General features: G+C 40.9%; 1 protein-coding gene across 1 annotated transcript in view; it reads right to left on the reverse strand.

Annotated features, from left to right (window-relative positions):
* The window catches only part of LOC125349119 (glutamine amidotransferase-like class 1 domain-containing protein 3, mitochondrial), a 48791-nt gene extending 24283 nt beyond the window's left edge, over nt 1-24508 (reverse strand). Inside the window, exons 1-2 of the mRNA XM_048342935.1 lie at nt 24416-24508; nt 22694-22811 (exon numbers count right to left, since the gene is read on the reverse strand). Coding sequence (XP_048198892.1) covers nt 22694-22811; nt 24416-24508 — 211 coding nt within the window. The remainder of the gene's footprint in view (nt 1-22693; nt 22812-24415) is intronic.
* Nucleotides 24509-26910: the final 2402 nt, after the last annotated feature.

A 26910-nucleotide genomic window follows, 5' to 3' on the forward strand; every position in this document is an offset into this window, starting at 1 on the left:
AGGCGAAGGCGAAGCGGCTGAGTTGGGTGCTTGGAGACCTCCCATGTTCCACCACGGTAGTTATCCAGGGCAAAGGGGTCAGCTGGCCTGGCGTGGAAGCAATGAACCCAAGTGGCGATGCCATCTAGGGTTCCTTCCACCGTGGTTCTTAGGATTTCAGTCCCCTGGTTTTTGAGACGAAAGCCTGTCCGTTGTCTGACCCAATGGTGGATGGGAAGCCATACCTGGGTAGGATTTCTTCCAGGATCTTCTTAGCCACTACATTCGCAGTCTCATGCTTTGTTGGATAGGCTTCAACCCATCCTGAAAAGGTGTCTACAAAAACTAGCAAATATTTGTAATTTCTGTGAAATCTACTTCCCAATACACACCTGGCCTATTCCCACAGAGGCAAGCTCCTTTAGTAATCTGTTGATTGGGGGCATTGGCAAGCTGACAGGCCTTTAACAGATCTCAATAAGGACACAATCTCAGGTCTACAAGCTTTCTTTACTAAACAGATGTATGAGCTTAAAATTCTCACTGCCAGTCAGGGCTTTGAGTAAATGCGGGGGGTGAGATTTTAATCTATCCTCTCATTTGACAAACTTACCCTTACTAACCACTATCACAGATGACTGGTAAATTCCTGCCCAGTAGACAGACATGGGCATTGGAAAGGCATGCTTATGAACTATTCTTCTAGGACTTCCCGGCTTTAACTTTTGAAAGGCCAACAGTAGTGACTCTAGGATCTGACACCATCTCTGCCATCCAAGCAGTGGCTTACTGCCTCTGGATGCTCCATCACTTTTGTCCCAGGAAGAGTGACTTTCCACTGGACTTGGACTCAGGGCCTGAGTGCTGTCCCTCAGCTCTCCAGCTCAAGACTAGCACCGTACCACTTTTGAGCTCCACACCACTCCGTTCCCAGCACTCTGCTGGCTGATTAGAGACAAGTCTCTCACAGGGACCTTTCTTTGCCCGGGCTGGCTTCGAACCGCAGATTCAGATCAATGAGTCTTATAAGGGGCCACTTTACTCCAATTATAAGCAACAAGGTGGTCCACATAGAAGTAGTTTTTAAGCATGCTCTCTTACCTGGAACTTATTAAGGGTCAGTATTAGATCTTGACAAACTTGTAGGAATCACCTGTGCTTCTCTGTGGGCCTGCTGGAAACTGTTACAAAAAACCTACAAAGAAGCTGGAATGGCAATTAAACATTTTGGTAGCCATAATTCTCCTTTTCTCACTTTGCAATAATTATTTAGGACAATTTTACTTCCAAATTTCTTATCTAGAAATGTATTCTTGATTTCCAAAGCCTTTTTAACACTAACACAACACTTTAGCTTTTATCTGCATCAGAAAAACTGAAGCTCACAGGCAATCTGAAACCAGGTGCCGCCCTTTGCTTACGGGCTGCTTGTTTCAAAAGAGCCTTTTTTTTTTCTTCAGTCCCAGTTACTGCATGGCATGAAGACCTTTGAATTTAAACTTAGTTTTGCATCATACTGTAGTCTTGAACATGTTCACACTCACACATGCACACACACATACATTTTCAAAAGATCTTAAAGCGCGCTGAATAAGCATCGGCCGTACATTTTAAGACAAAAACCTTTAGCAAATGATTTTAGCATTCTCCAGCCTCATTTTCCAGGGCTTGATAGTTTTAGTAAAACATTTTTAGTCTTAGTAAAACATTTTAGTGCACCAAACAATTTTCTGCTTAAGAAGGCTGGGTGGGGGTCCCCCCAGAGTTCTTTTTGTGGACACTCACACTCTGATTGTGAACCATCGCCTGTACATCTTTCCAGTGAGCTAAAGTCAAGTCCAGGGGAGTGGAAGGAACATTCCCCATCATCCGTTTGTCAGTCAGGCACAGTGCAAGAAAGAAACACACAAAAATGAGCTATCTCCTTAACCTCCCTCCAGTGAGCTAGGATCAAGTCTAGGGGGCTAGGTGGAGGTCCTCAAGATAGAACGTTATCCATAGCTGATCAGATGTTCAGTCCAAAAGGCTACAAGAAACAAACAATTAATACAAAAGGAGGAAAACACACAGGCCTAAGAAAAGCTACGAGTTGGAGATCTCCCAAGCTGGCCCACAACCTCCTACAAGGGTGCAGAAGGAATGGACCCGAGTTGGCCCACAACCTCCTGTAAGAAGGAGTGGACCCGAGTTGGCCCACAACCTCCTGCAAGGGTGCAGAAGGAGTGGACCCGAGTTATGCATTGGAGATCTCCCAAGTTGGCCCACAACCTCCTGCCAGGGTACAGGAGGAGTGGACCCAAGTTGGCCCACAACCTCCTGCCAGATAAGCAGAAGGAGCAGACCCAAGTACAAGGTGGGCGGGTTGAGTCTCGTTTAGGAGGCCCTCCTGGTCAGTTCCAGACAAAAACCAAACTGACTCGCGCCCTACAAGTATAAGCAAAAGCAAAACAGACAAACAGACAAATTACAGGACAAGACAAATGAACAGCGCTGTTTTCTTACCTTCGGAGTCTGGGATCTCGGGGTCTCTGGGGCTGTCCCGGACGAAACCCCAAATGTTGTGCCAAGTCGCAAGACCACCCCCTAGAAGACCACCGAGATTCAGACACTCCGAAATGCAAAAGCAAGGCAAGGCTTTATTTAACGAGCTGCCAACTCGGGCCTCGTCCTACCCACCGACACAGCGCAGGTTAGGAGGAAGCCTCAAGCTATGATTACACAGGGCTTATAAAGGCAAAGAACAAGGTTACAACAATCAGCTGTGCAAGCAAGATTAGAACACAGGTACAAATCTGATTGGCTCAGGGTTCGATTCTAAAATGGGGTTCACGTGGTGGGGCCTGACTTCAAAGTCTGGCACCTCAGCAGTACCTTGAAAGCAAAGGTTCAAGTGAGCTCCCCACAGTGGAGTGGGCCTTCCAGCTCCCCTCCCCCTACTGCCTCTCATATACTCAGGATGTGGCAAGGGATATAAAAATAAGGATGTAATATTATTCTACATAGTCAATTAGTGGAAGGTGCCGTGATTCATGCCTATAATCCTAGATGCTCCAGGAGATGGAGATCAAGAAAGTCCAATTTCGGGTCAGCCTAGATAGACAGAAATCCCACAAGACCTCATCTCAACCAATAAAAAAAGCTGAAGATGGTTGTTCAGGGCTGCCATCATAGCTACCTGGGAAACTAAACAGGGTGAACGTACAGGTCAGCCCTGGCATAAATGTGAGACCCTACTAGAAAAATAAATAAATAAATAACTGAAAGCTGGAAGAGCAGAAGGTAGAAATTTCCTCAAGAGAGCACTTGCCAAGAAGACAAGAGGCCCTGAGTTCAAACCCCAGTACCATCAAACAAACAAAAAATAAATTGAGTGCTTTAACATTAAGAGAGTAAAAAGACAAGCCACCAAAAGGAAGATGTTTGTCACACTGATTTCAGCAAAAGACTGACTTAAAAATTCTTGCAAATCAATAAGGAAAGTCGGGAACAGCCTATCAAAAACAATGGCAGCTACCTGGTGCAGCTGCCCATGCCTGTCATCTTAGCTACTCAGGAGGCTGAGATCTGAGCATCATGGCTCAAAGCCAGTCTGGGCCAAAAAGTCCACCAAAAGTCCATTTAAGAGCTCCAGCCTTCAGGGGACAAGCTCAGTGAGAACATGAGTCCCTGAGTTTTAGCCCTAGTGTTGGCATAAAACCAAAATAAAACAAACAAAAAACAAGGGCAAAACATTTGAACAAACAAAGAATATTTAATAGCCATTAACCATTTGAATATTGCAAGAAGTCATTAGTCATGACAGAAGTAGAAATGAAAGCCACAATGCAATATCAAAAAAGAAGGAGGAGGAGGAGGAGGAAAAGCGGGACACTGGTAGCTCACACCTGTAATCCTATCTACCTGTGTTGGCCTAAGTGAAGATTCTTACCTAAGTCTGGAGATATAAAAGATAAACAGAAGAAAAGAAAGAAAAGCAAAAGCCAGGCACTAGTGACTCACATCTGTAATCCTGGCTGTAATCTGTAATCAGAAGGCTGAGATCTAAGGATTATAGTTTGAGGTTAGCCTGGGTGGGAAAGTCTGTGAGACTCTTATCCTCAATAAACTACTCAGAAAAAGCTGTAAGTGGGGCTGTGGCTCAAGTGGTAGAGAGCTAGCCTTGAGCAAAAGAAGCTCAGGAACAGAGCCTAGGACTAGAGTTCAAGCCACAGGACCAGTAAATAGAAAGAAAAAAAGAAAAAGAGAACGAACTCATAAAAACTTGATAATGGCTGGGTGCCAGTGGCTCATACCTATAATCCTAGCTACTCAGGAGGCTGAGATCTGAGGACAGCCTGAGATCAAAGCCAGCCTGTGCAGGAAAGTCTGTGAAACTCTTATCTCCAATTAAACATCAGAAAACCGGAAGTGGTGCTGTAGCTCAAGTGGTAGAGCACTAGCCTTGAGCTAAAGAGCTCAGGGATAGCGCCCAGGGACAGAGTTCAAGCCCTACCACTGACAGAAAAACAACACACAAAAAAACTTGATAATGCCAGATTTACAGCAGGTTAGAACTCTCATACATGGCTGTTGGGAGAATAAATTGGTACAATCACTTTGGAAAATGATTTAATACAAACTGCTAAAGCCCTTATTATGTATATCCTAAAACGCAAGAATTCCATACCTAGGTATACATTCAATAGAAATATTGATTGGTAAGACTATCTGAACTCTGTGGACAAACATTGGCAACAACAAAACAACCCAAATAGTTTTCAATAATAGGATGGATCAATTGTGGTACATTTGCTCAACAGAGAAATATACAACATTAACAATGAGTGAGGGCTGGGAATGTGACCTAGTGGTAGAGTGCTTGCTTCATATGCATGAAACTCTGGGTTCGACTCCTCAGCACCACATATATAGAAAAAGCCAGAAGTGGCACTGTGGCTCAAGTGGTAGCGTGCTAGCCTGAAGCAAAAGGAAGCCAAGGACAGTGCTCAAGCCCTGAGTTCAAGCCCTAGGACTGGCAAAAAACAAAAGAACAACCACAAAAAACTCAAAACAATGAGTGAAGCTAGACACATGTGGCGCACTCCTACAATCCTAGCTACTCAGGATCTGATATCAAGCTTTCTGAGGATCAGGGTTCAAAGCCAGCCTGGTAAAAAGTCTGTGAGATATTTATCTCCAATGAACCGGCAAAAAGCCAGAGTGGAGTTGTAGCTCAAGTGGTAAAGCACCAGCCTTGAGTAGAAAAGGCCTAGTGAGAGAGCACTCAAGAGGCCTTGAGTTCAAGTCCCAATGCTGGTGCACATATGCACACGTATACACACACACACACACACACAGTCCAAGACAAAAATAAATACTGACCCAGGACTATGAAAACTGTATTTCCATAGAGTTTAGCTGTCCATCCTTGGAAATATCCTAGTTAGTTTTGGAATATTGGGGAGGTGGGGAGGGAGAGAAAAGAATTAGTATAACTTCTCATCTTCCCATTCCAGCCTTTCTCTAGTCCCAATATTGGCTGATCAGAAACAGCCATTTTAATTAAATCTAAGACCAACTATTTTCTCCCCAGGGTACAAATGATGTACTGCATATAAATCAGTGTTTCTCTCTCTTCAGACCTCCTGCAATAACTGGAATTCCTTACATGCCTCAAATACAACAACCTTTCCATTCCCCTCTGTTGGTTAAATCATTAAACAAAATTTTATTATGATTCCATGACCTTTGCTAGGATGTTCATCAATTAATCCTTATTAGTATTGATGCCGTTTCTATTATATCCCAAACATTGCAATAGCACCTGATAATCTAATCATGATCATCTAATATGAACCAGAAATTTGTAGGCCTTTTCCCTAAAACCCTGTGTTCACACAGTAGTTTAATGTGTTGTTTCATTTTATATCAGTTTTTTTTATAAAAAATAATATATCAGCCAGGCACAGGTGGCTCGTGCCTATAGTCAGTTCAAAGCCAGCCTGAGCAGGAAAGTCTGTGAGACTCTTAATCCTAATTAAGCACTAAAAAGCTACAGGTAGAAGTGTGACCCAAGTGATAGAGCTTCATCCTTGATCAGAAAACAATAAGTGACAGTGCCCAAGCTATAAGTTCAAGCATGCATGCATACTACACGAACACACACACACACACACACACACACACACACACACACACACACACAGTATAGCAGTGGTATTATTTACTAAGGATAGCGAATGATTTTTTTCCTTCCTTTGCCAAATTAAGTATTGGAGGCAATTATGCTGCTATTAGACCATCTAATTGGTAAAGTTTATTGAATGGCAGCGTGGAAAAAAATCTTAGGGGAGTTAAAATAATAAAGAGGAAAGCCAACAAGGAAACCTATCTTATCCATTATCAAATACCTTCTTAATGACACAGTGTAAATGAATGAAATAATGAAATGAGCAGAAATAATGAAATGCAAATGTAAATGAAGGAAATAATAAAATAAATAGAATAATTAATTTTTCTTAAACACACATACATTTACATAATAATAGGAAAATCTAAGTGGAATGCATTTTCATTTTTTAAAACCAAAACATTTGTTCAAAAGATGAATAGAAGCAAGCTTTTCAACCCTCATCCTACATGCTCATCAACTTAAATGACAATGTTAGGCTTTAAAGGGATGTGTCATTTAGAAACAAGCTTCCTTTATCATCTCAATGATTCTGGCTGCCTAGCACTTCCTTCTTTTCTATTTACTAATACAAGCAAGTTAAAAATTTGAATCATTTGTTAACAAGTTTTGTGTTACTTTATTTTTTTTTTACTGAGTTTTTTGTTTGGTTCAGTTTGGTTTTTTATTTTTGTTTCTTTTTTTTTTTTTTTTTTGTCGGTCATGGGGCTTGAATTCTGGGCCTGGGAACCGATCTTAAGGTTTTTTTGCTCAAGGCTAGTACTCTACTACTTTAACCCATGGCATCACTTCCAGTTTTCTGGTGGTTAATTGGAGATAAGCGTCTCACAGACTTTCCTGCTCAAGCTGGCTTTGAACTGTGATCCTCAGATCTCAGCTTCCTAAATAGCTAGGATTATAGGTATGAGCCACCAACTCCCAGCTTGAATTTTTATATACTACTAGGATTTAAAAAATATATATCTTTACCCAAAATGACTTAGAATTCTCTTAATTCCTCAGAGAAACAACCTGAAACCAACCATCTCATGGGTGAATGTTTTTATGTCATGAACCAATTTCAACAAGTTTTAGAACTGATTAATATCCCATGCTGCATTTGGCATATAAGAATATTCACTAGTACTATAGTTTCAATGGTGATAAAGTGATCTGTTTTCAGTGATCATATGTATATACCTGTTGGTGTTACTTGAGCAGAAACAAAATAGGAGGAGAACTCAAAATGGCATTTTATCCAGTTCTGGATGATTCAAAATGTGTAACTCCAAACAATATCAAGCACACTAGTCTGTGATATTGACCCTTTTGTCTGATATATTTTAGAAGTAATGTGAGAGAATTTGAGACTTGATATGGATGGAATATATTTTTCCAAATGTTATAAATTGTGTGTTGTTTTAAATATATGAAATTGTTCACAGGAAACTAATTTTGTAGCACTAAGAAACAACACTTGTGCAATGCTAAATTTATGAAGCTTCTGCAGCTGAATTAAAGCAAAGAAAATATGTTCAGCATATAAAAAATATATATCTTTAAGTAGTTGTACCAAGTATTTCAATTCAACATGTCAGTTTGTGAGTACAATGCTTCTTGACCAATATCACCCTTCCATTGTTCTCCCCCATGTCTCCCCCATCCCACCCATCCCCTCAAGTCACCTGGCTCCATTTTCACATATGTGCATTGAAAATTATGACTGTATTCTCCGACCTTTCCTCTCTCCATTTGTCTGCCCTCTCTCCCCTTGAACTCAGCCACCCCACCCCCCACCAATACCTCAAGTTACAGCTTCCTGGTATTCCTTTTGTTAAATTGCAAGTTGTTCAGAGGTGTTGTATCATTGGAATCTTCCCCAAATATACCATACTTTACTTAATACATTTGTGTATATATGCATACAACACTGTATATGTTTTCATACATATTTATAATTTAAATCCAACTTACACATATGAGAAAACAAAACTTATGTCCTTCATCTCTCTGAGCCTGACATATTTCACTTAACATAATTTTTTCCGATCCATATGATTCTTCTCACTGGATGAGTACAATTTCACTCTCTCTATATATAGAGAGATTATATATGAATGATCTATATCTATCTATCTATTTATCTATATCACATTTTTTGATCTGTTGGTCCATCAAGGGCATCTGTCATCTAAGCTGTTTCTAGAACTTGGCTCTGGTGAATATATCAGCAATGAACATGGTTGTGCAAGTGGCTTACATTAACAAGTTTTATATACCTAACCAGATACTCTTTTTAAATAATGAGCAAATTATAACTGAAATATAAAACCACATCTGTAGATTCTCAGATTTCCACTCACTGATTTGCAGTGATTTGATAGTGCTTATGCTTTAATTATAGCACTCTTATCACTGTTGCAGAGTTATTTAATATGAGTTAAGGCTGTGAAGCACTCAGAAGTTTTCCAGAAAATACTACATGGTACTGAAGAGATAGTAATAGCAGGGGTGCTTTTTTGGGGGGAGGGGGGAACATTTGATAGGACTGCCAAATAAACTAGAGATGACAGTAATATATACTCATTCATTAATTTCCTTGCCCTTTTATTCTTTCAATGTTTGCTGTGTGCTTATTACATGGCAGATTCTGCCAGGCTGTGGGTCCACTAAGTGAATTAAATGGATCACTGTCTCAGTCCTTAAAGAGCTCACAGTCTGGTAAGGGAGACAGACATGTAAACAAATAATTACAGTGCAATTTGAGAAGAGGCATAAGAGGGGGAATGGGGGATGAAGAAGATGGTAATTCTGCTTGAGGGGATGTGGGGGCAGGGCAGAAGGGAAAGGCAGAGGAGGCTACAATTCTGAATCTGAGGTCTTGAGAGGAATTAAATTTAACCATTCAAGTATTTGAAACAACAGAATGTAAGTCATATACTACACATAAGATTTGCAAGAAATCATGTCTTTTTTTCTTATTATTACAGCTCCATTCCTCCTCATGCAACTGTCTAAAACATGTCTGACATCTTCCTATCTCTCACTGAATACATTAATTCTGTTTATTATAACAGGGCACAGTAAATACCATTAAAAGTTCTTTCATCCACTGTTCTCAATGTAGAAAACCTCATCTGTTGCAATATAGTTATTGGATTAAACCAACTGTCCCTAACTCTATCTTCGAGATTTATAAATAACTCTAATCTGAAGGGAAATAAGCAAATTGAAATGCAATTATCTTATTGACAGCAACAATAACAAAAAAATGTAAAAACATGAATCCATAGGTGTCAAGCTACCTATTTCATGCTAATGTCTAATTTATTCATCTGGACTTGTAACTTTCCAGGCTACCTGGCAGCTGGAAATCTTTTAGCACAAAAGCAACAAGGGATTTCCTTTTGAGCGAGAGTTTTTCACAGAATGTTATTTCTATTGTCACCAGCCAAAAACTCTCATTCCTTTTCTGTCTTCTTATTAAAAGGATAATTTTAAATCTCTTTTTCACATTACCCTCCCAAGTCATCCTCTTAAAGAGTTTGACCACATTTATTCATGCATCAAAAACATAACACAAAGGAAATAGCAGTCAATCATCACATAGCACTTCATGCTAAAAGAAAACGCAGTGAATTTAAACATTAGAACATAAATGTTTAAGTATATATTTTGGAGTCTTGGTCGAAATTCATGGAGATTTCTAAGAAATCAAGCTGTCGGTAATATTTCCTGAGTGTCTGTTTCATCACTGGGAACTCTAGCAGCTATGTGAGGAAGTGCTTAGAAGTGCTTAAACCAAATGTAAGGTTTGGGTTACATACTACGCTTAAGGGAATCATAAAGTGAAATAAAGGTAGCTCTCTAAAGGATATAAGGCTTATTGCTAAGACCACGTGGTTTCCTTTATCAACTAATTGAAAAGAAAAGATATTGCAGGATCTAATCACTTAAATCCAGCTTACAGATAACCTTCTGTGAACTTAAATATATTATTCACCATTATCTCCAAGTTCCCTTGCTCCTATTCCTGATGGGGCCTACAGAAAAAGAGTTAGATTTAATTTACGATTTTATGCCATTATAATTGAATCAAGGGTATCACTCTAAAGCTTTCAGATCATAGAAGATTTAGGTAATATTAAAAGCAGGCCTCAAAATAACCAGCAGTTAAAAAAAAAAAGTAAGGGTGGGAATAGATGGAGTAAAAGGGTGAGCAGGTGAGGTCTTGTTATAATTAAGCTTATTAAAGTCCCAATTCCACTTCAATAAAACAGCATGAGGTTCCAGCTGGTAGCCAGCTGCTCCCCAGACCTTCTCCACACCAAAAAATGGGGCACCCTGTGACATATGGCCTTAGAGATTCCAACCACCTTTCACTTGGAGTGAATTAAGTAATGCCAGACATTGGGTTATCTGAATATTCAGAAAACTAATCTCATCAATCAATGCCTCCATTCTTTTATCATTGTATAAATATCTGCACTACTCAGGTGTGCTGATATGTGCAAGAACATATGGGAGACTTTTATATAGCTCATTCATGGAAAACTTGGACCAAGTTCAAGGGAGATAACCTTTAAGAAGTATCTTATTCCTTTGGATTAAATGATTTTTACCAGAGCATGCCCAAGTTCTCAAAATTGCATGTCAGGACTGAGAATTTGAACAAAGAACTGCAAAGAGATGTTACAGAATTTATGGATGGGGAGAAAATCTCAGAATTGATTTTTAGCCAAAGCCTAAGACAACAATACATTTGAACCAAGAATTTAAATAACCTCTTTTGCATAATAAGAAACCTCCTGTAAATCTGTATTGTTATTTTGACCCATAAGTTAGATCTCTATAGATAACAAATGGTTGCGAGAAAATTTTCACAGATCTTGATGGATGGGCTAAAGTTAGAAAGGACTAGAAGCCAAGGATGGAAAGTGGGTGGCAGAAAAAATTAGAAGTAGAAAAGTAGCAAAGTGGGACCTCTAATTTATTCTTACTCCTCACTGCTGACATCTCTTCATGCTCACAGAGCTTACTGAGTGACTAGAGAGGCTTTATATTAATAAATACAGAACGTGTTCTTAAGTCAAGTGAACTGTTAGTTTTATTTTGAGGAATAATTTAAGTAACAAAGTAACAAAGGAAACTTGAAAATTGAAGTGGACATCTAAAACCCAAACTGGAAAGACCCAAGTCTATCCTTTGGTCAGTCAGCAAAAGAATAAATGCTGAGCCTCATAGTCTGAGCCAGGCACTGCTGTAAAACACAGGGTGTGGTCCCTGTTCTAAGACAGCATACAGCTTTGTCAGGGATGTGATTACCAATTGCTACACATGTCAGAGAAGGAGATGGACAGCAATCAGGCACTAGGGAACTATGGAGGACAGATAAACTGGAAGAGAGTGAGAGGACTGTCCAGGAAAATTTTCCCAGAAGTGAAGACTCCAATGAAGAAATGTTTAGATTGAGTAAGAAAGAGTTAGTAAGAGAGAATGGCAAGAGTAATTGTGGGTAAACTGTTATTAATATTCAACATACAAGTGTGAAAATAAAACCGGGTAATGTGAAGGGATACATGGGGTTGGGAGAGATGGGTAAAAGTGATAGAAGGGGTGACATCATTCAAGATGCATTATACTTTTCCAGGTGCCAGTGGCTCACACCTGTAATCCTAGCTACTCAGGAGGCTGAGAACTTCAAAGCCAGCCCAGGAAGAAAACTCTGTGAGACTCTTATCTCCAGTTAACTGCTAAACAGCTAGAAGTGGAGCTGTGGCTCAAGTGGTAGAATGCTAACTTTGAGCCAAAAAGTCCAGGGACAGTGCCAGAGTTCAAGCCACAGAATTGGCACACATGTGTGCATGTGCATGTGTACAAGTGCACACATGCACACACGCACACACGCACACACACAAATGACGCATTATACTCATATACTGATCTGTTGACTTAAAACCCCTGTGTACAACTTCTTTTTTTTAAATTATTAATTGAACACAAATTTTTTGACAAGGTGTTGTGCAAAAAGGGTACAGTTACTTAGTAGGGCAGTGTTGTGTACAACTTCTTAAAGGCAATAAAAAATTAAAAACTAAAAACTAATGCATCTAAAAAAAAATAGAGCAAAAGGCAAGCCGAATGTGAAGAAACAGAAGCAGACACACAGGCCCATGGACAGAAGGGAGAAAGATTGGCAGCGTAAGGACCCAAAGCATGCCCAGTACAACTACAGAACAGATTGCAAAATGAGATGGTGGTAAGATACAAGATTCAAGACAGAAAGAAGAACTGGATCATGACAAGGCTCGTAAACTAGTGAACAACATTTCTTATGAATGAATCAACCACAGGAAAAAAGTCCCAATTTGAGATTTACTAGTTGTAAGACATCTAAAATATACCTATAGGCCTTCACTTCTTAACTGATAAACACAGGAGACCAATCTGGTCTTGACTGTTATTGCTGCTGTAAAGATAAGATATCGAGCGAGAATCACACCATTAAAAATACATTATGGCTGGACACTGGTGGCTCACACCTGTAATCCTAGTTACTCAGGAGGCTGAGATATTAAGGTCAAGGTTCAAAGCCAGCCTGGGCAGGAAATTCCATGAAATGCTTATCTTCAATTAACTACCAAAAATCTGAAGTGCAGCTGTGGCTCAAGTGGTAGAAAGTTAGCCCTGAGCAAAAAAAGCCCAAGAACAGTACACATGCCCTAAATTCAATCCCCAGGACAGGCACAAAAGATAGATAGATAGATAGATAGATAGATAGATAGATAGATAGATAGATAGATAGAGTCCCTTTGCCTACAAATAGCCACCACCTGATAGTAGGTTAACTAGGAGGGGGAGAAAAAGTCATTTCCCCGCAATATGAGCAAGGCTGTCTCTAGAGAGGACTCTGTACGAAAACATTTTCTGGGCTATTTTCACTTACTCCTTTAAGACTTGATCAGTTCTCAGATTTCATTCACCTAATTAGGAATTTATTCCCGAGGGTTGCAATTTTCCAAAGCACTTGAAAGAAGTCAATTTGTTCCTGTAAGTCTCCTTCTCAAATAACCAATACATGTTCTCACAGGGGACAGTAACAGTAACATCCATATGAAGAAAATGTGTCAAAGGATTTTAAATAAATCTTATATATCTACACACCATGAAGAAGAAAAAATAAAACAACTTCATTATCGAGAAGATATAATCAGCATCTTCTGCTTAATAGAAGAGACAGTGGTTTCATTCTTTGAGACAATCCATCTGGCCTTGGGGACTTGCTGACATTAAGATGTTTTCACAAAGTGGGTGGTTTTGACCTGGGGAAGCCAAAGTACGTTTTTTTTATAATGTGCTCCTAATGGGATAAAAATGCATTAGCCTTTCTTCAATGATTCAATGGAAGGTTTTCTGTTGTTGTTGTTGTTGTTTTTTAATCAGTATGTTGGAGGAAGATCTAGGGCTTGCCTTAATTTCATTAAGCCTGTCAAGTTAAATCTTCTATTCTTTAACTTTTATTTAATTATAAGAGTATAAAGCTACAGAGATATGCGATCCTGTCCTCAGTTAGCTCAATCAAAAATCCCCAGTCTTTTCAAGCCCCTAATGAATACAATGCAATTTTGTGCATAGCTGACGGTAATGGCTACACCAATGGTGGCAGCTCATCTAGGGGATGACAGAGAAAGAGGACCCTAGCCCCATCCCAGAATACTTTGGCCAGATGGCAACCAAAGAGAGAGAGAGCTTAAGGGAGCACATTGAAAGTGTGAGGAGCAGAAGGATTCAGTTCTGGTTTTGATTGTCAAATCGAGATAGACATAAACAAAAACCCAGGTATTAGTAATCTACAAAGAGCTGGGCACAGGTAGCTCACCCTCAGGAGGCTAAGACCTGAGTACTGTGGTTCAAAACTAGCTGGGAGAGAGAAATCCAAGAAACACTTATCTCCAGCTAGCCAACAAAAAGCTTGAAATGGAGCTGTGGCTAAAGTGGTAAAGTGCCAACTTTGAATTAAAAAAAAAGCTAAAGACAAGGCCCTGAATGCAAGCTCTACTATTGGCACACACGTGTGCATGCATGCGTGAACACACACACACACACACACACACACACATACACATACATCAGTCATCACTCATCAATGATCATGAAACCTAAGGCTCTCCTGGGAAATCTCCCTTCAATCATCTATCCACAAATATGGGGAGAGGAGAGTAATGGAAGTCACTTGTAACCAAGACAAACCACACACTCTACCCTTCCACCAACCCTGACTCAAAGATAAGACCCTGAAGCCAGGCTGCCTGGCACAGCCTAAGGTCAGGAAAGGGGAGTATAAGATCCAAGTAAGCAACAGCAGCCTCCTCTGCCGAGCCTGGGACTATGGAAGTCTGAGCCAGAGCTGAAGGAAGATGGAAAAGAAATACAGCACAGGCATGAAGGAGGCCCTCTGAGAGCATTTTCTGGAAACATATCTAGAATGACTGGTTCTCTCCATCTTGTGACTCTAGATCTAGACCTTCCTTCCATATCATTTCTTTGTTCTCTCAGGCTCTTGACCTGCACCCCCAAATAACCCCCTACTCTATGGAAGTGTCTCAAACTTCAGGCAAAAATCTTCAGCCCTTAGGCTGGGAAGGTGGCCTAGTGGTAGAGTGCTTGCCTAGCATGCATGAAGCCCTGGGTTTGATTCCCCAGTACCACATAAACAGAAAATGCCAGACGTAGTGCAGTGGCTCAAGTGGTAGAGTGCCAGCCTTGAGCAAAAGAAGGCCAGGGACAGTGGTCAAGTGCTGAGTTCAAGTGCTAGGACTGGTTGGAGGGGAAAAAAAAGAAAGGAAGAAAGAAAGAAAGAAAGAAAGAAAGAAAGAAAGAAAGAAAGAAAGAAAGAAAGAAAGAAAGAAAGAAAGAAAGAAAGAAAAAGGGAAGGAAGGAAGAGAGAGAAAGAGAAAGAAGGAAGAAAGGGGAGAAAGAAAGAAAGAAAGAGAAAGGAAGGAAGGAAAGAAAGAAAGAAAGAAAGAAAGAAGGAAAGAGGAAAGGAAAGGAAAAGAAAAGAAAAAAGAAAACTTTAGCTTTAACTTTCTGTTTCGTGTGAAAATGCAAATGCCTATGGAATTCAGATATCTGAGATTCATTCCATTCCTTCAGATCCAATCAAGATGTAGCTCCAGCTTTTTTTTTATCTGGTTGTAAATCCTTCCCATGGATTTATGGGAAGTCTGGTTAAGGTATGAGCATACATCCCCACTTCCACTGAATTCCTGTTTTCTTTCTTTCTTTCTTTCTTTCTTTCTTTCTTTCTTTCTTTCTTTCTTTCTTTCTTTCTTTCTTTCTTTCTTTCTTTCTCTATCTTTCTCTCTTTCTTTCAATTTTTACTGGTCCTGGGGCTTGAACTCAGGGCCTGAGCATTGTCCCTGGCTTCTTTTTTTTTGGTCAAGGCTAGCACTCTACCACTTGAACCACAGTACCACTTCTGGCTTTTTTCTATATATGTGGTGCTAAGGAATCGAACCCAGGGCTTCATGTATGCGAGGCAAGCACTCTACCCCTAGGCCATATTCCCAGCCCTGAATTCCTGTTTTTAACTCTCTGGGAGCATTCCATTGTTTCTGTCCTGTCATCATTTATTTAAATTCAGCTCCTTCAGTTGATTTTCACCTAAAATAGATATAATTACATGCAAGTAAATCAACAGGAAATATGTCCATGTAACTTCATCATGAGTATACCAGAAGTTGATGATGATCTGGACACAGAGGGACTTTGCATTGCAGAAATGTGACCAAATACTTACCTAAAAACTATATGTATATTGGGGCTGGGGATATAGCCTAGTGGCAAGAGTGCCTGCCTCGGATACACGAGGCCCTAGGTTCGATTCCCCAGCACCACATATACGGAAAATGGCCAGAAGCGGCGCTGTGGCTCAAGTGGCAGAGTGCTAGCCTTGAGCAAAAAGAAGCCAGGGACAGTGCTCAGGCCCTGAGTCCAAGGCCCAGGACTGGCAAAAAAAAAAAAAAAAAAAAAAAAACTATATGTATAAACTGGACACCGGTGGCTCACACCTGTGATCGTAGCTTCTCAGGGGGCTGAGATCTGAGGATTAAGGTTCAAAGCCAGCCCAGGCAGAAAAGTCTATGTGACTCTTAACTCCAATAAACTTAGGCAAAGCCAGAAATGGTGCTGGCCCCAGGACCCACACAAAAACTATGAGCCTGACACCAGTAGCTCATGCCTGTAATCCTAACTACTCAGGAGGCTGAGGTTTGAGAATCATAGGTTTTAGCCAGCCCTAGGCAGAAAAGTATATAAGACTTTTACCACCAACTGAGCATCAAAAAGCCAGAAGTGGAGCAGTGGGTCAAGTGGTATAGTGCTAGCCTTGAGCAAAAAACAAACAAACGAACAAACAAAAACCCCAGGGGCTATTATCTCCTTTACTCCAATAACTTGTATTTACTGAACATTCTATATTTATCTCTCTCAGATCAGCGACTCTATATTATGTTTTCTTGAGTGTATGAACAGAATCAAATTGGATGAATTGATCATGAACCAACCCAACAGGACCTCAGGAGACGTCATTGAGGTGAGAAAGAAAGGAGAGAGGTTGTTGTGCCATATGTTGGGCACTTGTTAATAAGAACAGATAGTTAAAAGAGAAGAAATCTAACTTAAAAGTCTAAGCTAGTTCTTTAAGGTAGAAAAGAGTGCTTTCCACGAATGCAAAGAGAAGTATGTTGTGTGAGATCAGCCAGGCCCAGAAAAACAAGTACTCCACGTTCTCCTTTATTTGTAAGACTTATGCGAATAGAGCAGGGGAGAGGGGATAGTGTAGATAAGGTAGATAATAATTATCAAAACACACTTAGAGCAACAGTAGGATATGTATAGTCTATAGTTATTTATTTCAAAATAACTACAGAAGTCAAGGGGTCTCACACAAAGAAATGACAATATAGGAGATTAAAATACTGATGACCCTGATTTCATCATTTCATGTTACCTATATATGTATCAGACTATAAGACTGTACCTCATGGATGCCTACAATTAAAAAGCAAATTGAATTTTAGTTGGGCATCAGTGGCTCATGCCTATAATCCTAGCTACATGGAGGGCTGAGAATGGAAGCCTGGAAGTTCGAGGTTCAAGGCCAGTCCCATCTTAAAAATTCACAAGCCTAGGGAAGTTGAGGGGATGAATGAGATTGGGAGAGATGCAGGGGAGAAGGATGAAAGGGGTGATGTTGATCGAGATGTATTGTACTCACAAACTGACAGGTTGAGTTGAAACCACTTTGTACAACTACTTAAGGATAATTGAAAAAAATCTACATGCCCCCTTCTCAATCCATAGCTGGATGTATTGGTATGCATCTGTTGTCTTAAGCTATTTGTGTATGTTGGCACAGGGCTAGGAGGAGGGAGGAGTCTGAGATTTGGAGGTTCATGGCTGAGGCCAGCCTTGGTAGAACAATGAATGTGTCTCCTTCTCAATGGAAGGAAGCTGGCCACAATGGCATATGCCTGCATGTCCTGGCAACAAGGGGAAGCCCCAAACAGGCAAATTGTAGTCTAAGCATGCCCCTGGCAGAAAGCAAAGCCCTATCACAAAAGTAATCCATGCCTGGCTCAGCAGCAGAGCACCTGCCTAGCAGAACAATACCATGAGTTCAAACTCCAGTACCACCAAAAGAAAAAAAGTAAATTATATTTAAAAGGGACACATTAGCCAACTGTGATTAAGTGCAATAAGTGCTTAATTATCCAATGATAATTAAGTTTGCTGACCCAAGGCATTGTAAAACTCAATGACAACTATTCTAGCACAGGGCTTGTCCCAGGATTTCCATTTCTGAAAAGAATTTCAGGTGATTAGTGTGCACAATAACTTCCAAACATACTAAGAATGTTGTCTTAAACTATTCTTATAAAGCTAACTAGGGTAGGTGCTGGTGCATTACAAATATGAATCACCAATGCCCAGCTTCTGTTTCTTTTTCATATTCAAATCTCAAATTTTGCTTACAGTATCAGCTCACCATTTGATATTTTCTTTTATTTGTTGTTAAATTTTTATTGTCAAACTGAGGTACAGAGAGGTTACACTTTCATACGTTAGGCATTGTATACATTTCTTGTACTGTTTGTTACCTCCTCACTCATTCCCCCTTCCCCCTCCCCCTTACCCTTCCCCCCCCCATGAGTTGTTCAGTTCATTTATACCAAACAGTTTTTCAAGTATTGCTTTTGTAGTCATTTGTCTTTTTTTTACCCTGTGTCTCTCAATTTTGGTATTCCCTTTCTATTTCCTAGTTCTGATACCAGTATACACTGTTTCCAATGTACTCAGATAAGATACACAGATAGTGCAGGTACAACCATAGGAAGGGGATACAAGAGGATCATCAATAATAGAAGCTACGGTTTCACATGGCATGTTGAAAGTAATTACAATAGTGATATGACAGTCGTTTCCATAACATGGAGTTCATTTCACTTAGCATCATCTTATGTGATCATAAGGGCTATTGGGCTGTTGTGATCCTCTGCTGTGACTTGCCTAAACCTGTGCTAATTATTCCCTATGAGGGAGACCATAGAGTCCATGTTTCTTTGGGTCTGGCTCACTTCACTTAGTATAATTTTTTCCAAGTCCTTCCATTTCCTTACAAATGGGGCAATGTCATTCTTTCTGATAGAGGCATAAAATTCCATTGTGTATATGTACCACATTTTCCTGATCCATTCGTCTACTGAGGGGCATCTGGGTTGGTTCCAAATTCTAGCTATGACAAATTGTGCTGCGATGAACATTGTTGTGCTGGTGGCTTTAGTGTGTTCTTGTTTGTGGTCTTTTGGGTAGATGCCTAAAAGTGGGGCTGCTGGGTCATAGGGTAGCTCTATGTTTAGCCTACTGAGGTATCTCCATACCACTTTCCAGACTGGCTGAACCAGTTTACATTCCCACCAACAATGAAGTAGGGTTCCCTTTTGGCCACATCCCCTCCAACATTTGTTATTGTTAGTTTTCTTGATATAGGGCATTCTTACTGGGGTGAGATGGAATCTCAATGTTGTTTTGATTTGCATTTCTTTTATGGCCAGTGATGTAGAGCACTTTTTCATATGTCTCTTGGCCATTCTCATTTCCTCATCAGAGAAGTCTCTTTTTAAGTCTTTATCCCACTTGTTGAGAGGGCTACTCCTGAATATAATAAAGGCAGTCTATGGGGGCTGGGGATATGGCCTAGTGGCAGGAGTGCCTGCCTCGGATACACGAGGCCCTAGGTTCGATTCCCCAGCACCACATATACAGAAAACGGCCAGAAGCGGCGCTGTGGCTCAAGTGGCAGAATGCTAGCCTTGAGCGGGAGGAAGCCAGGGATAGTAATAGTGCTCAGGCCCTGAGTCCAAGGCCCAGGACTGGCCGAAAATAAAAAATAAAAAAAGGCAGTCTATGACAAACCAACAGCAAGCATAATTCCTAATGGTGAAAAACTAAAGCCATTCCCTTTAAAATCAGGAGCAAGACAGGGATGTCCGCTCTCTCCCCTTCTCTTCAACATAGTATTAGAATTCCTAGCCAGACCAATTAGGCAAGAAGAAAATATAAAAGGGATCCAAATAGGAAAAGAACCCCATTGACTCTACTCCCAAGCTACTAGAGCTGACCCAAAACTTTGGCAAAGTTGCAGGATATAAAATAAACCCTCAAAAATCAATGGTATTTCTATATGCTAATGTCCTGAATGCCGAGGCTGAAATCAGGAAAGCAACTCCTTTTGCAATAGCCTCAAAAAACATAAAATGCCTAGGAATAACCTTAACCAAAGAAGTGAAAGACCTCTATGATGAGAACTTTAAAAACATGAAAAATGAAATTAAGGCAGAACTAAGGCAATGGAAAAACCTCCCATGCTTCTGGATTGGGAGGATTAATATAATCAAAATAGCAATATTGCAAAAGCTATCTATAAATTCAATGCAATGCCCATTAATATCCCAACACCATTTTTTAATGAAATAGATGAAGCAATCCAGAAATTCATTAAAGACCCAGAATAGCAAAAACACTCCTAAGCAGAAAGAACAGTGCTGGAGGAATTACAATACCCAACTTCAAGCTGTATTATAAAGCTATAGTAGTAAAAACAGCTTGGTATTGGCACCGGAACAGGCCTGAAGACCAATGGAACAGAATTGAAGACCCAGGAATAAACCCACAGAACTATGCCTACTTAATCTTTGATAAAGGAGCTAAAAAAAATAGTCTGGAAGAAAGATAGACTCTTTAACAAATGGTCCTGGCAAAACTGGTTCAGCACATGCAACAAACTAAAACAGATCCTTATATAACACCCTGCACCAAAATCAATTCCAAATGGATCAAAGACCTCGAAATTAAAACAGATACCCTGAAAACTCTAAAGGAAAGAGTAGGAGAAACACTTGGGCTCCTTGGCACAGAACAGAACTTCCTTAACAAAGACCCAGAAATGCGACAAATCAAAGAAAGGATGGACAAATGGGACTGTATCAAACTGCAGAGCTTCTGCACGGCAAAGGACATAGCTCACAAGCTAAACAGAAAGCCCACAGATTGGGAAAAGCTCTTTACCGGCCATACAATGGACAAAAACCTCATATCTAAAATATATGCAGAACTAAAAGAATTACATTCCTCCAAAACAAAACCGCATTTGATATTTTCTAAGAGCCCTTGGCCAATTTAAAAGTTTAAAAGAAATCTGTACTTGCTACCACTGTAGAGCAGTAACTAGAGCTGTGGCTCAAATGGTACTGTGCTGGACTTGACCTACAAAGCTCAGGAACAGCACCAAGGCCCTGAGTTCCGGACCCAGGACCAGCACACACATGCACAAAAGAAATTAATTTTGTAAGAGATGGGTACAATTTAAGAACACCTGTGCATGAAGCAGAGAGGCTTCATTCTGTAGCACTCAAACATCCCTATTAGTTATGAAATTTAGTCTAATTATTTTTGCTTCGCCCTGTGACTTTTTCTTTCACAAGGTCATGAGCTAGCCACCTGTTGGAGCTATATTCCTATGTCAAAATGCATTTTGCTCTTTTATAAGAATAATACTTTGGAAAGAATTCTGAGGGCTAGGAAATATTTTCTCAAAAGTTGACACATTTTGCTCCCCAAATCCTTCCCAAGGAGTGAGAGAGCTTCCAACCATGAGCCTCAGATCTCAGCCTCCTAAGTAGCTAGATCACAGGTGTGAGCCACCAATGCCAATCTTAAAGTTATTTTTTCAGAGAAGTTTTAGATTCAGAGCAGCATTCAGAACCAGAGTTCCCATATGGTCCCATATCCAATCCAAACAGGGTAAATGACACCACTCACAGCCTCCTTGGCATATCCACCCAGTGCCTCCAGAGTGATTCATTAGTGCCAGTTGATAGAGCTTGCATTAAATCATGATTTCCATGGTCTAAGATGCACACCTCATAACAAGACTCTCTTGGTGTTTGTCATGTGCTTTATGATTTGGGGGAACTACATCATCACATAGAGCCATCACTTCTATACAATAGTTTCTCTACTTGAACAGTTAGTTGGCTGGTTTCTGACTTATTCCACCCTCCTGTCTAACCCCTGTTGAACTCTGAGCTCTTTTAGTTTGATTACATGGTAACTTCCTTGGGTAGACTTCAGATTTTTCCCAATGAGTGGCATCTCGTGGACTCAATTTGAAATTCCCTGAAATCATATGATGTAGAATGTTTATTCACATGCTCATATTCCAAATGCAGTACCTTCTTTCATGAGAAAAGGTCTGTATCTATATCTTCTTTTCATTTCTTTTCTTTCTTTCCTTCCCCTACTCCTCCTTCCCCTTCCCCTTCCCCTCCTCTTCCATCTCTCCTCCTTCTCTTCCCCCTCCCTCTTTTCCCCCTCCTTCTTTTCTTATCCTGGTCCTGGGGCTTGAACTCAAGACCTAAATGCTGTTCCTGAGCTTTTTAAAAATATTTTTGTCTGTTGTGGGGCTTGAACTCAAGGACTGGACACTGTCCCAGAGCAAAAGGCTAGCACTCTACCACTTCAAGTCATGGTGGCACTAGAGATAAGTTTCATGGTCTTTTCTGCCCAGTCTGGCTTTGAACTGCCATCCTCAGATCCCAGCCCCCAGAATAGCTAGGGTTACAGGCATGAGCCACTGACTGGCACCCAGCTTGTCCCTGAGACTTTTTGCTCAAGGTTAGTGCTCTACCCCTTGAGCAACCATTCCACTTCTAGCTAGTTAAATGGAGAGGACAGTTTTCCATACTTTACTTCCTGGGCTGTAAAGAAGAAGAGAGGAGAGGAGAGGATATGGGTAAGGAACAGTGATGAGTAGAACTCTAAGGGATAGCTTAGGTAGCTACTGCAAGAGTCTGGATGAGGAAGAGGTCTAGGGACAGAGCCTGAGGACAGCTTAGAGAAGCAAGCAGAGGCTGAGTGAAGAATATTTCATGTGTAGTTAGATATTGGAGGATGAAATTGATGGAGGTGGCAGAGACGAGTTCTAGATTTCTGCTTCTGGCTTGCCTGACTTGATATTGCTGGAGTGGGGGTAGGGAGGGGGTGGGGTGGGAGAGGCACCCAGTAACTGAAGGAGCAATTTGGGAATAAGACCACACTCATCAGGATGGGCAAAGACATCATCCTACAGAATGTAAGTTTACTACCAGGTGAGACCTCAAAAATGTGATCCTAAGCAGACCATTGAAGAACTAGGTCTGTGAGTCAGAGCGCTAGGTCCACAGGGGTGTGGAGGTTAGATGAGAGCAGGGATGCTGTGGTGAGAATGAGCTGGAAGAGGGAGGGAGAATATAGTAAACCAGGAGAGACCCTGAGGAAAATTTGTATGGTACAGTTAGGGCAGGAAAGGAGACAGAAAGAAAAAAAAGAGCAACAAATTAGATAGCTGGTGGTGAAGTAAATGCAGAGACGTGCAGAGTTGCCCTGAAGTCAGCAGTAGTTTCCCATGACTTGTTTTACCCATGAATTACCCACAAAGCCTGGCTTACAACCTGGTGCATACATATTTTGTCCACAGGTCAGTTTCTTCAAGTGAAGTTCCCAAGGATGGATTTACCTGGTCAAAAACAAGAAATTCAAGCCAGGAGCTGGTGGTGTATGCCTATAATCTTAGCTGCTCAGGAGGCCCAGACCTGAGGATCAAAGTTCAATGTCATCCCAGGCAAGAAGGCTGTGAGACTCTTCTCACTAATTAACCAGCAAAAAGCTGGAAGTGGAAGTGTGACTCAAGTGGTAGAGCAGCAGCCTTGAATGAAAAAGCCAAATGAGAGTACAAGGCTCTGAGTTTAAGCCTCAGTACTGGGTGCGTGCACACACAAGGAAGGGAGGGAGGGAGGGAGGGAGGGAGGGAGGGAGGGAGGGAGGGAGGGAGGGAGGGAGGGAGGGAGGGAGGGAGGGAGGGAGGGAGGGAGGGAAGGAAGGAAGGAAGAAAGAAAGAAAGAAAGAAAGAAAGAAAGAAAGAAAGAAAGAAAGAAAGAAAGAAAGAAAGAAAGGAAGGAAGAAAGAAAGAAAGAAAGGAAGAAAGAAAGAAGTAAAAATATTTACTAGTCAGCATTACAAGGGCAAAATATGCCATATTAAGTTCAGTGAGCTTAAGTGAGCATCAGGAGGTAATCACAAATGTATTATTAACGTGTCAGGAAGGTATTCTGAGGCACTCATATTGGGGCTGTCATTTTTCTCTTCTGTCTTCTTTTTGTAGCCTTTCTTGTTCCTTTCACTTGAGGGAATTTCTTTATATTTTAATGTTTGGGAAGTTTTAAATTATTTAAATGCAGTTGTTGGCGGCGAGGTGAAATATTATACTTCCTCTAGCCTTGATTTCATTAACCGTCTTTCTTCAAGCTCACAGGTGCAGACAATTGTAGGTCAATGAGCTCAGGAGACAGAAAGTGCCTGTTAATCTCTTGCTTCCAAATAAAAGTAACTAGCCAAGAGATAGAGTATGCTCTGGACATGCCTCTAGTCCTTGGTAGGGGAAAAAAGATGCATTATGACTCTTTCAGAGCTGCATTTGAAATACAAAATGTTATTAAAGTCCATTATAAAATTAAAAGGAAGGAGTCACTCAATTTGACATTTCAGAATTCATTTCTCATCAGGAGCCATTTTTCTTCCATTTTTCCCCCTGCCCTCAGACACGGTCGTGTCTGGGAGGAAAGGGGAGGCGTTTGGTTGATGAGGTTCCTTGCAATAGCTTTGGAAGGTAGGTTGCATTATTGCACTCACCTCAGTGGACTCACCACCTCCTCTTCTCATGGTACAGATTGGTGTGCACAGTAAACAGGGCTGCCTGCTGACTTCAACTGACTTAGATCCCATGATGAGTGGGCATAGAACTCATTGACCTTGCCCTCCCCTCTGTCAGGGAAACTTGCAGCTCAGGTTTTGCCATCAGTACTGCTGTGCAGTTCTGAATAAAATACCTTCACCATGGCGCACTAGATCTGTGCCTTTTATTCTCTGAGGGGCCTGTTTCAAAAGAGGAGAAAGATAAAGAAGACTATTTCTCCACAATCCACCAAACACACAGACAACGCAAGTTCAAATCTGCTCAAAGCTGATAATGTAATTTATGCCTGATTCAGCTGAAAGACAGCTCACATTTCTGCTCCTCTCATTTTTCCCTCTTTGCCTTCTCTCCTGTCCAGACATCACTTCCTTCCTGAGGCTCATTCTGTTCTGTGAGAATGTGCATGTATGTATGTGTGCACCTATGTGTGAATATGTGTGCATTTGTGTGTGCCTGTATGCATGTGTGTATGTGTGTGCACATGCCAATACTGGGGCTTGAACTCAGGACCTCAACCTCTCTCTTGGCTTACTTCACTCAATGCTGGGCACTCTACCACTCAATCCACACCAGCACTTCTGGCTTTTTACTGACTAACTGGATCTAAGAGTCTCATAGATTTTTTCCCCCTATCTACATTGGCTTTGCACTGCCATCCTCAGATCTCAGCCTCCGGAGAAGCTAGGATTACAAGCGTGAGTCACCAGCACCCAGCTGTCCTGATCTTCTGTGTACTATAGACAAGAGTAAATAAAATCAGTAAAAAACAAAACAGGTAGCTCAGTGTCTGGCACCTGGAATAAATGGAAATGGCTTCAAGGGGTGGTAGCAAATCTACCTTTTGGATTTTTTTTTTTTTTGGTCATTAATATTTCACATTGGTCACTAAGCCTGCAGTGACAATAGGTACAGAATATTACATTCTAAATGCTATGCTCTCATCCCCAATGACCCGGGTTACATTCACTACAGATCACATTCTACATTTATACCTCATTTACGCAGTATGCATTCGGGTTTTTGTTCTGTCTCTGGGAGTTTCCTAAGCTTGGGTGTCATGTGGTACTGGAACACAGCTACTATTGCTGAGAAAGCAATAGCAAGCAAGCACGAGACTCTTACCCTCCTGGAGAAAATCATAAGCCAAAATAAATCATTTCCAAAGCTGAAAGGAGAGGGGTGTGTGTATGTGTGTGTATGTGTGTGTGTGTGTGTGTGTGTGTGTGTGTGAGAGAGAGAGAGAGCGCTGGTATTGCAGCTTGCACTCAGGGCCTGGGTGCTGTCCCTTAGCTTTTTTGCTCAAGACTGGCACTCTACCATTTGAGTCACAGCTCTACTTTTGGCTTTTGGATGATGATTTTGAGACTTTCCTACCCAAGCTAGCTTTGAGCAGTGGTCCTCAGATTTCAGCCTCCTGAGTATCTTGGGATTACAGGCATGAGCCTCTGACTCCCATCTAGGAGCTCTTGATAGACAAATCCAGACTTGCATGTAGGTAGCCAAGAGACACTGTGGTTGTCACCAATATATGTTATCTCCACACAAGTGATATTATTTATTCCCACTAAGATTAGGGGACAGCGAAACAAAGAGACAGGCGGCACATTATCTAGATCAGTTCACTGGTGGATGCTCACTCATCATTGTCAAGCTACAGATGAATTTTCTGACTTGCTTTTTCTTTATCATGGTCATCTGTCACTGGTCAAGAGGTTAGCCTCCAGCACAAGGTTTAATCAAGATCGAGTAATTAGGTTTTGCTTTCCTGCGATAAGGCATATTTTTAATGTAATTACCTAATGAGAACAGGCAAACACTGCTGAACCCTAATTGATAAATACCCAGGACTGCATAAAAGCACTGGTGACCATCTGCCCGGAATTGTGAATGGCTCCCAACTGCAGGCAAACTCCATACCAGATCAATTCAGAGCCAGCCAGACTCGGCTCACACACTTTCTCCTCCTCTCTGTTCACTTCAGTTTTGGGTGCCAATCTCATCTCAAAAATTCAAATGCTTTGATGGTCTCCTTTGGAAAGCTACTGAACTAGTAAACATATTCACACATTAATTGCTATCATTTATGTTCTTTCTAATGAAGCAAGTCACTGATAAGTAAGTCCAAAATGTACAAGACTGAGTTTGATTGTGTGTGTGTGTGTGTGTGTGTATTCATTCATTCATTTAGTTAGTTTCAGTAACTGAGGCTTAAATTTAGGGCCTGGACACTGTCCCTGAGCTGTTTTGCTCAAGACTAGCACTCTACAGTCTGGCTTTTTGTTGGTTATTTGGTGATAAAAGTCTCGTGGATTTTTCTTGTCTGGGTTGATTTGGAGCTGAAATCTCCAGATCTCAGCCTCCTGAGTAGCGAGGATTACAGGCATGAGCTACCACCAGCTCCCACCCAAGACTGGATTTATTTTTTACATTT

Source organism: Perognathus longimembris, chromosome 1 (assembly GCF_023159225.1).
Source record: "Perognathus longimembris pacificus isolate PPM17 chromosome 1, ASM2315922v1, whole genome shotgun sequence".
Taxonomy (NCBI): domain Eukaryota; kingdom Metazoa; phylum Chordata; class Mammalia; order Rodentia; family Heteromyidae; genus Perognathus; species Perognathus longimembris.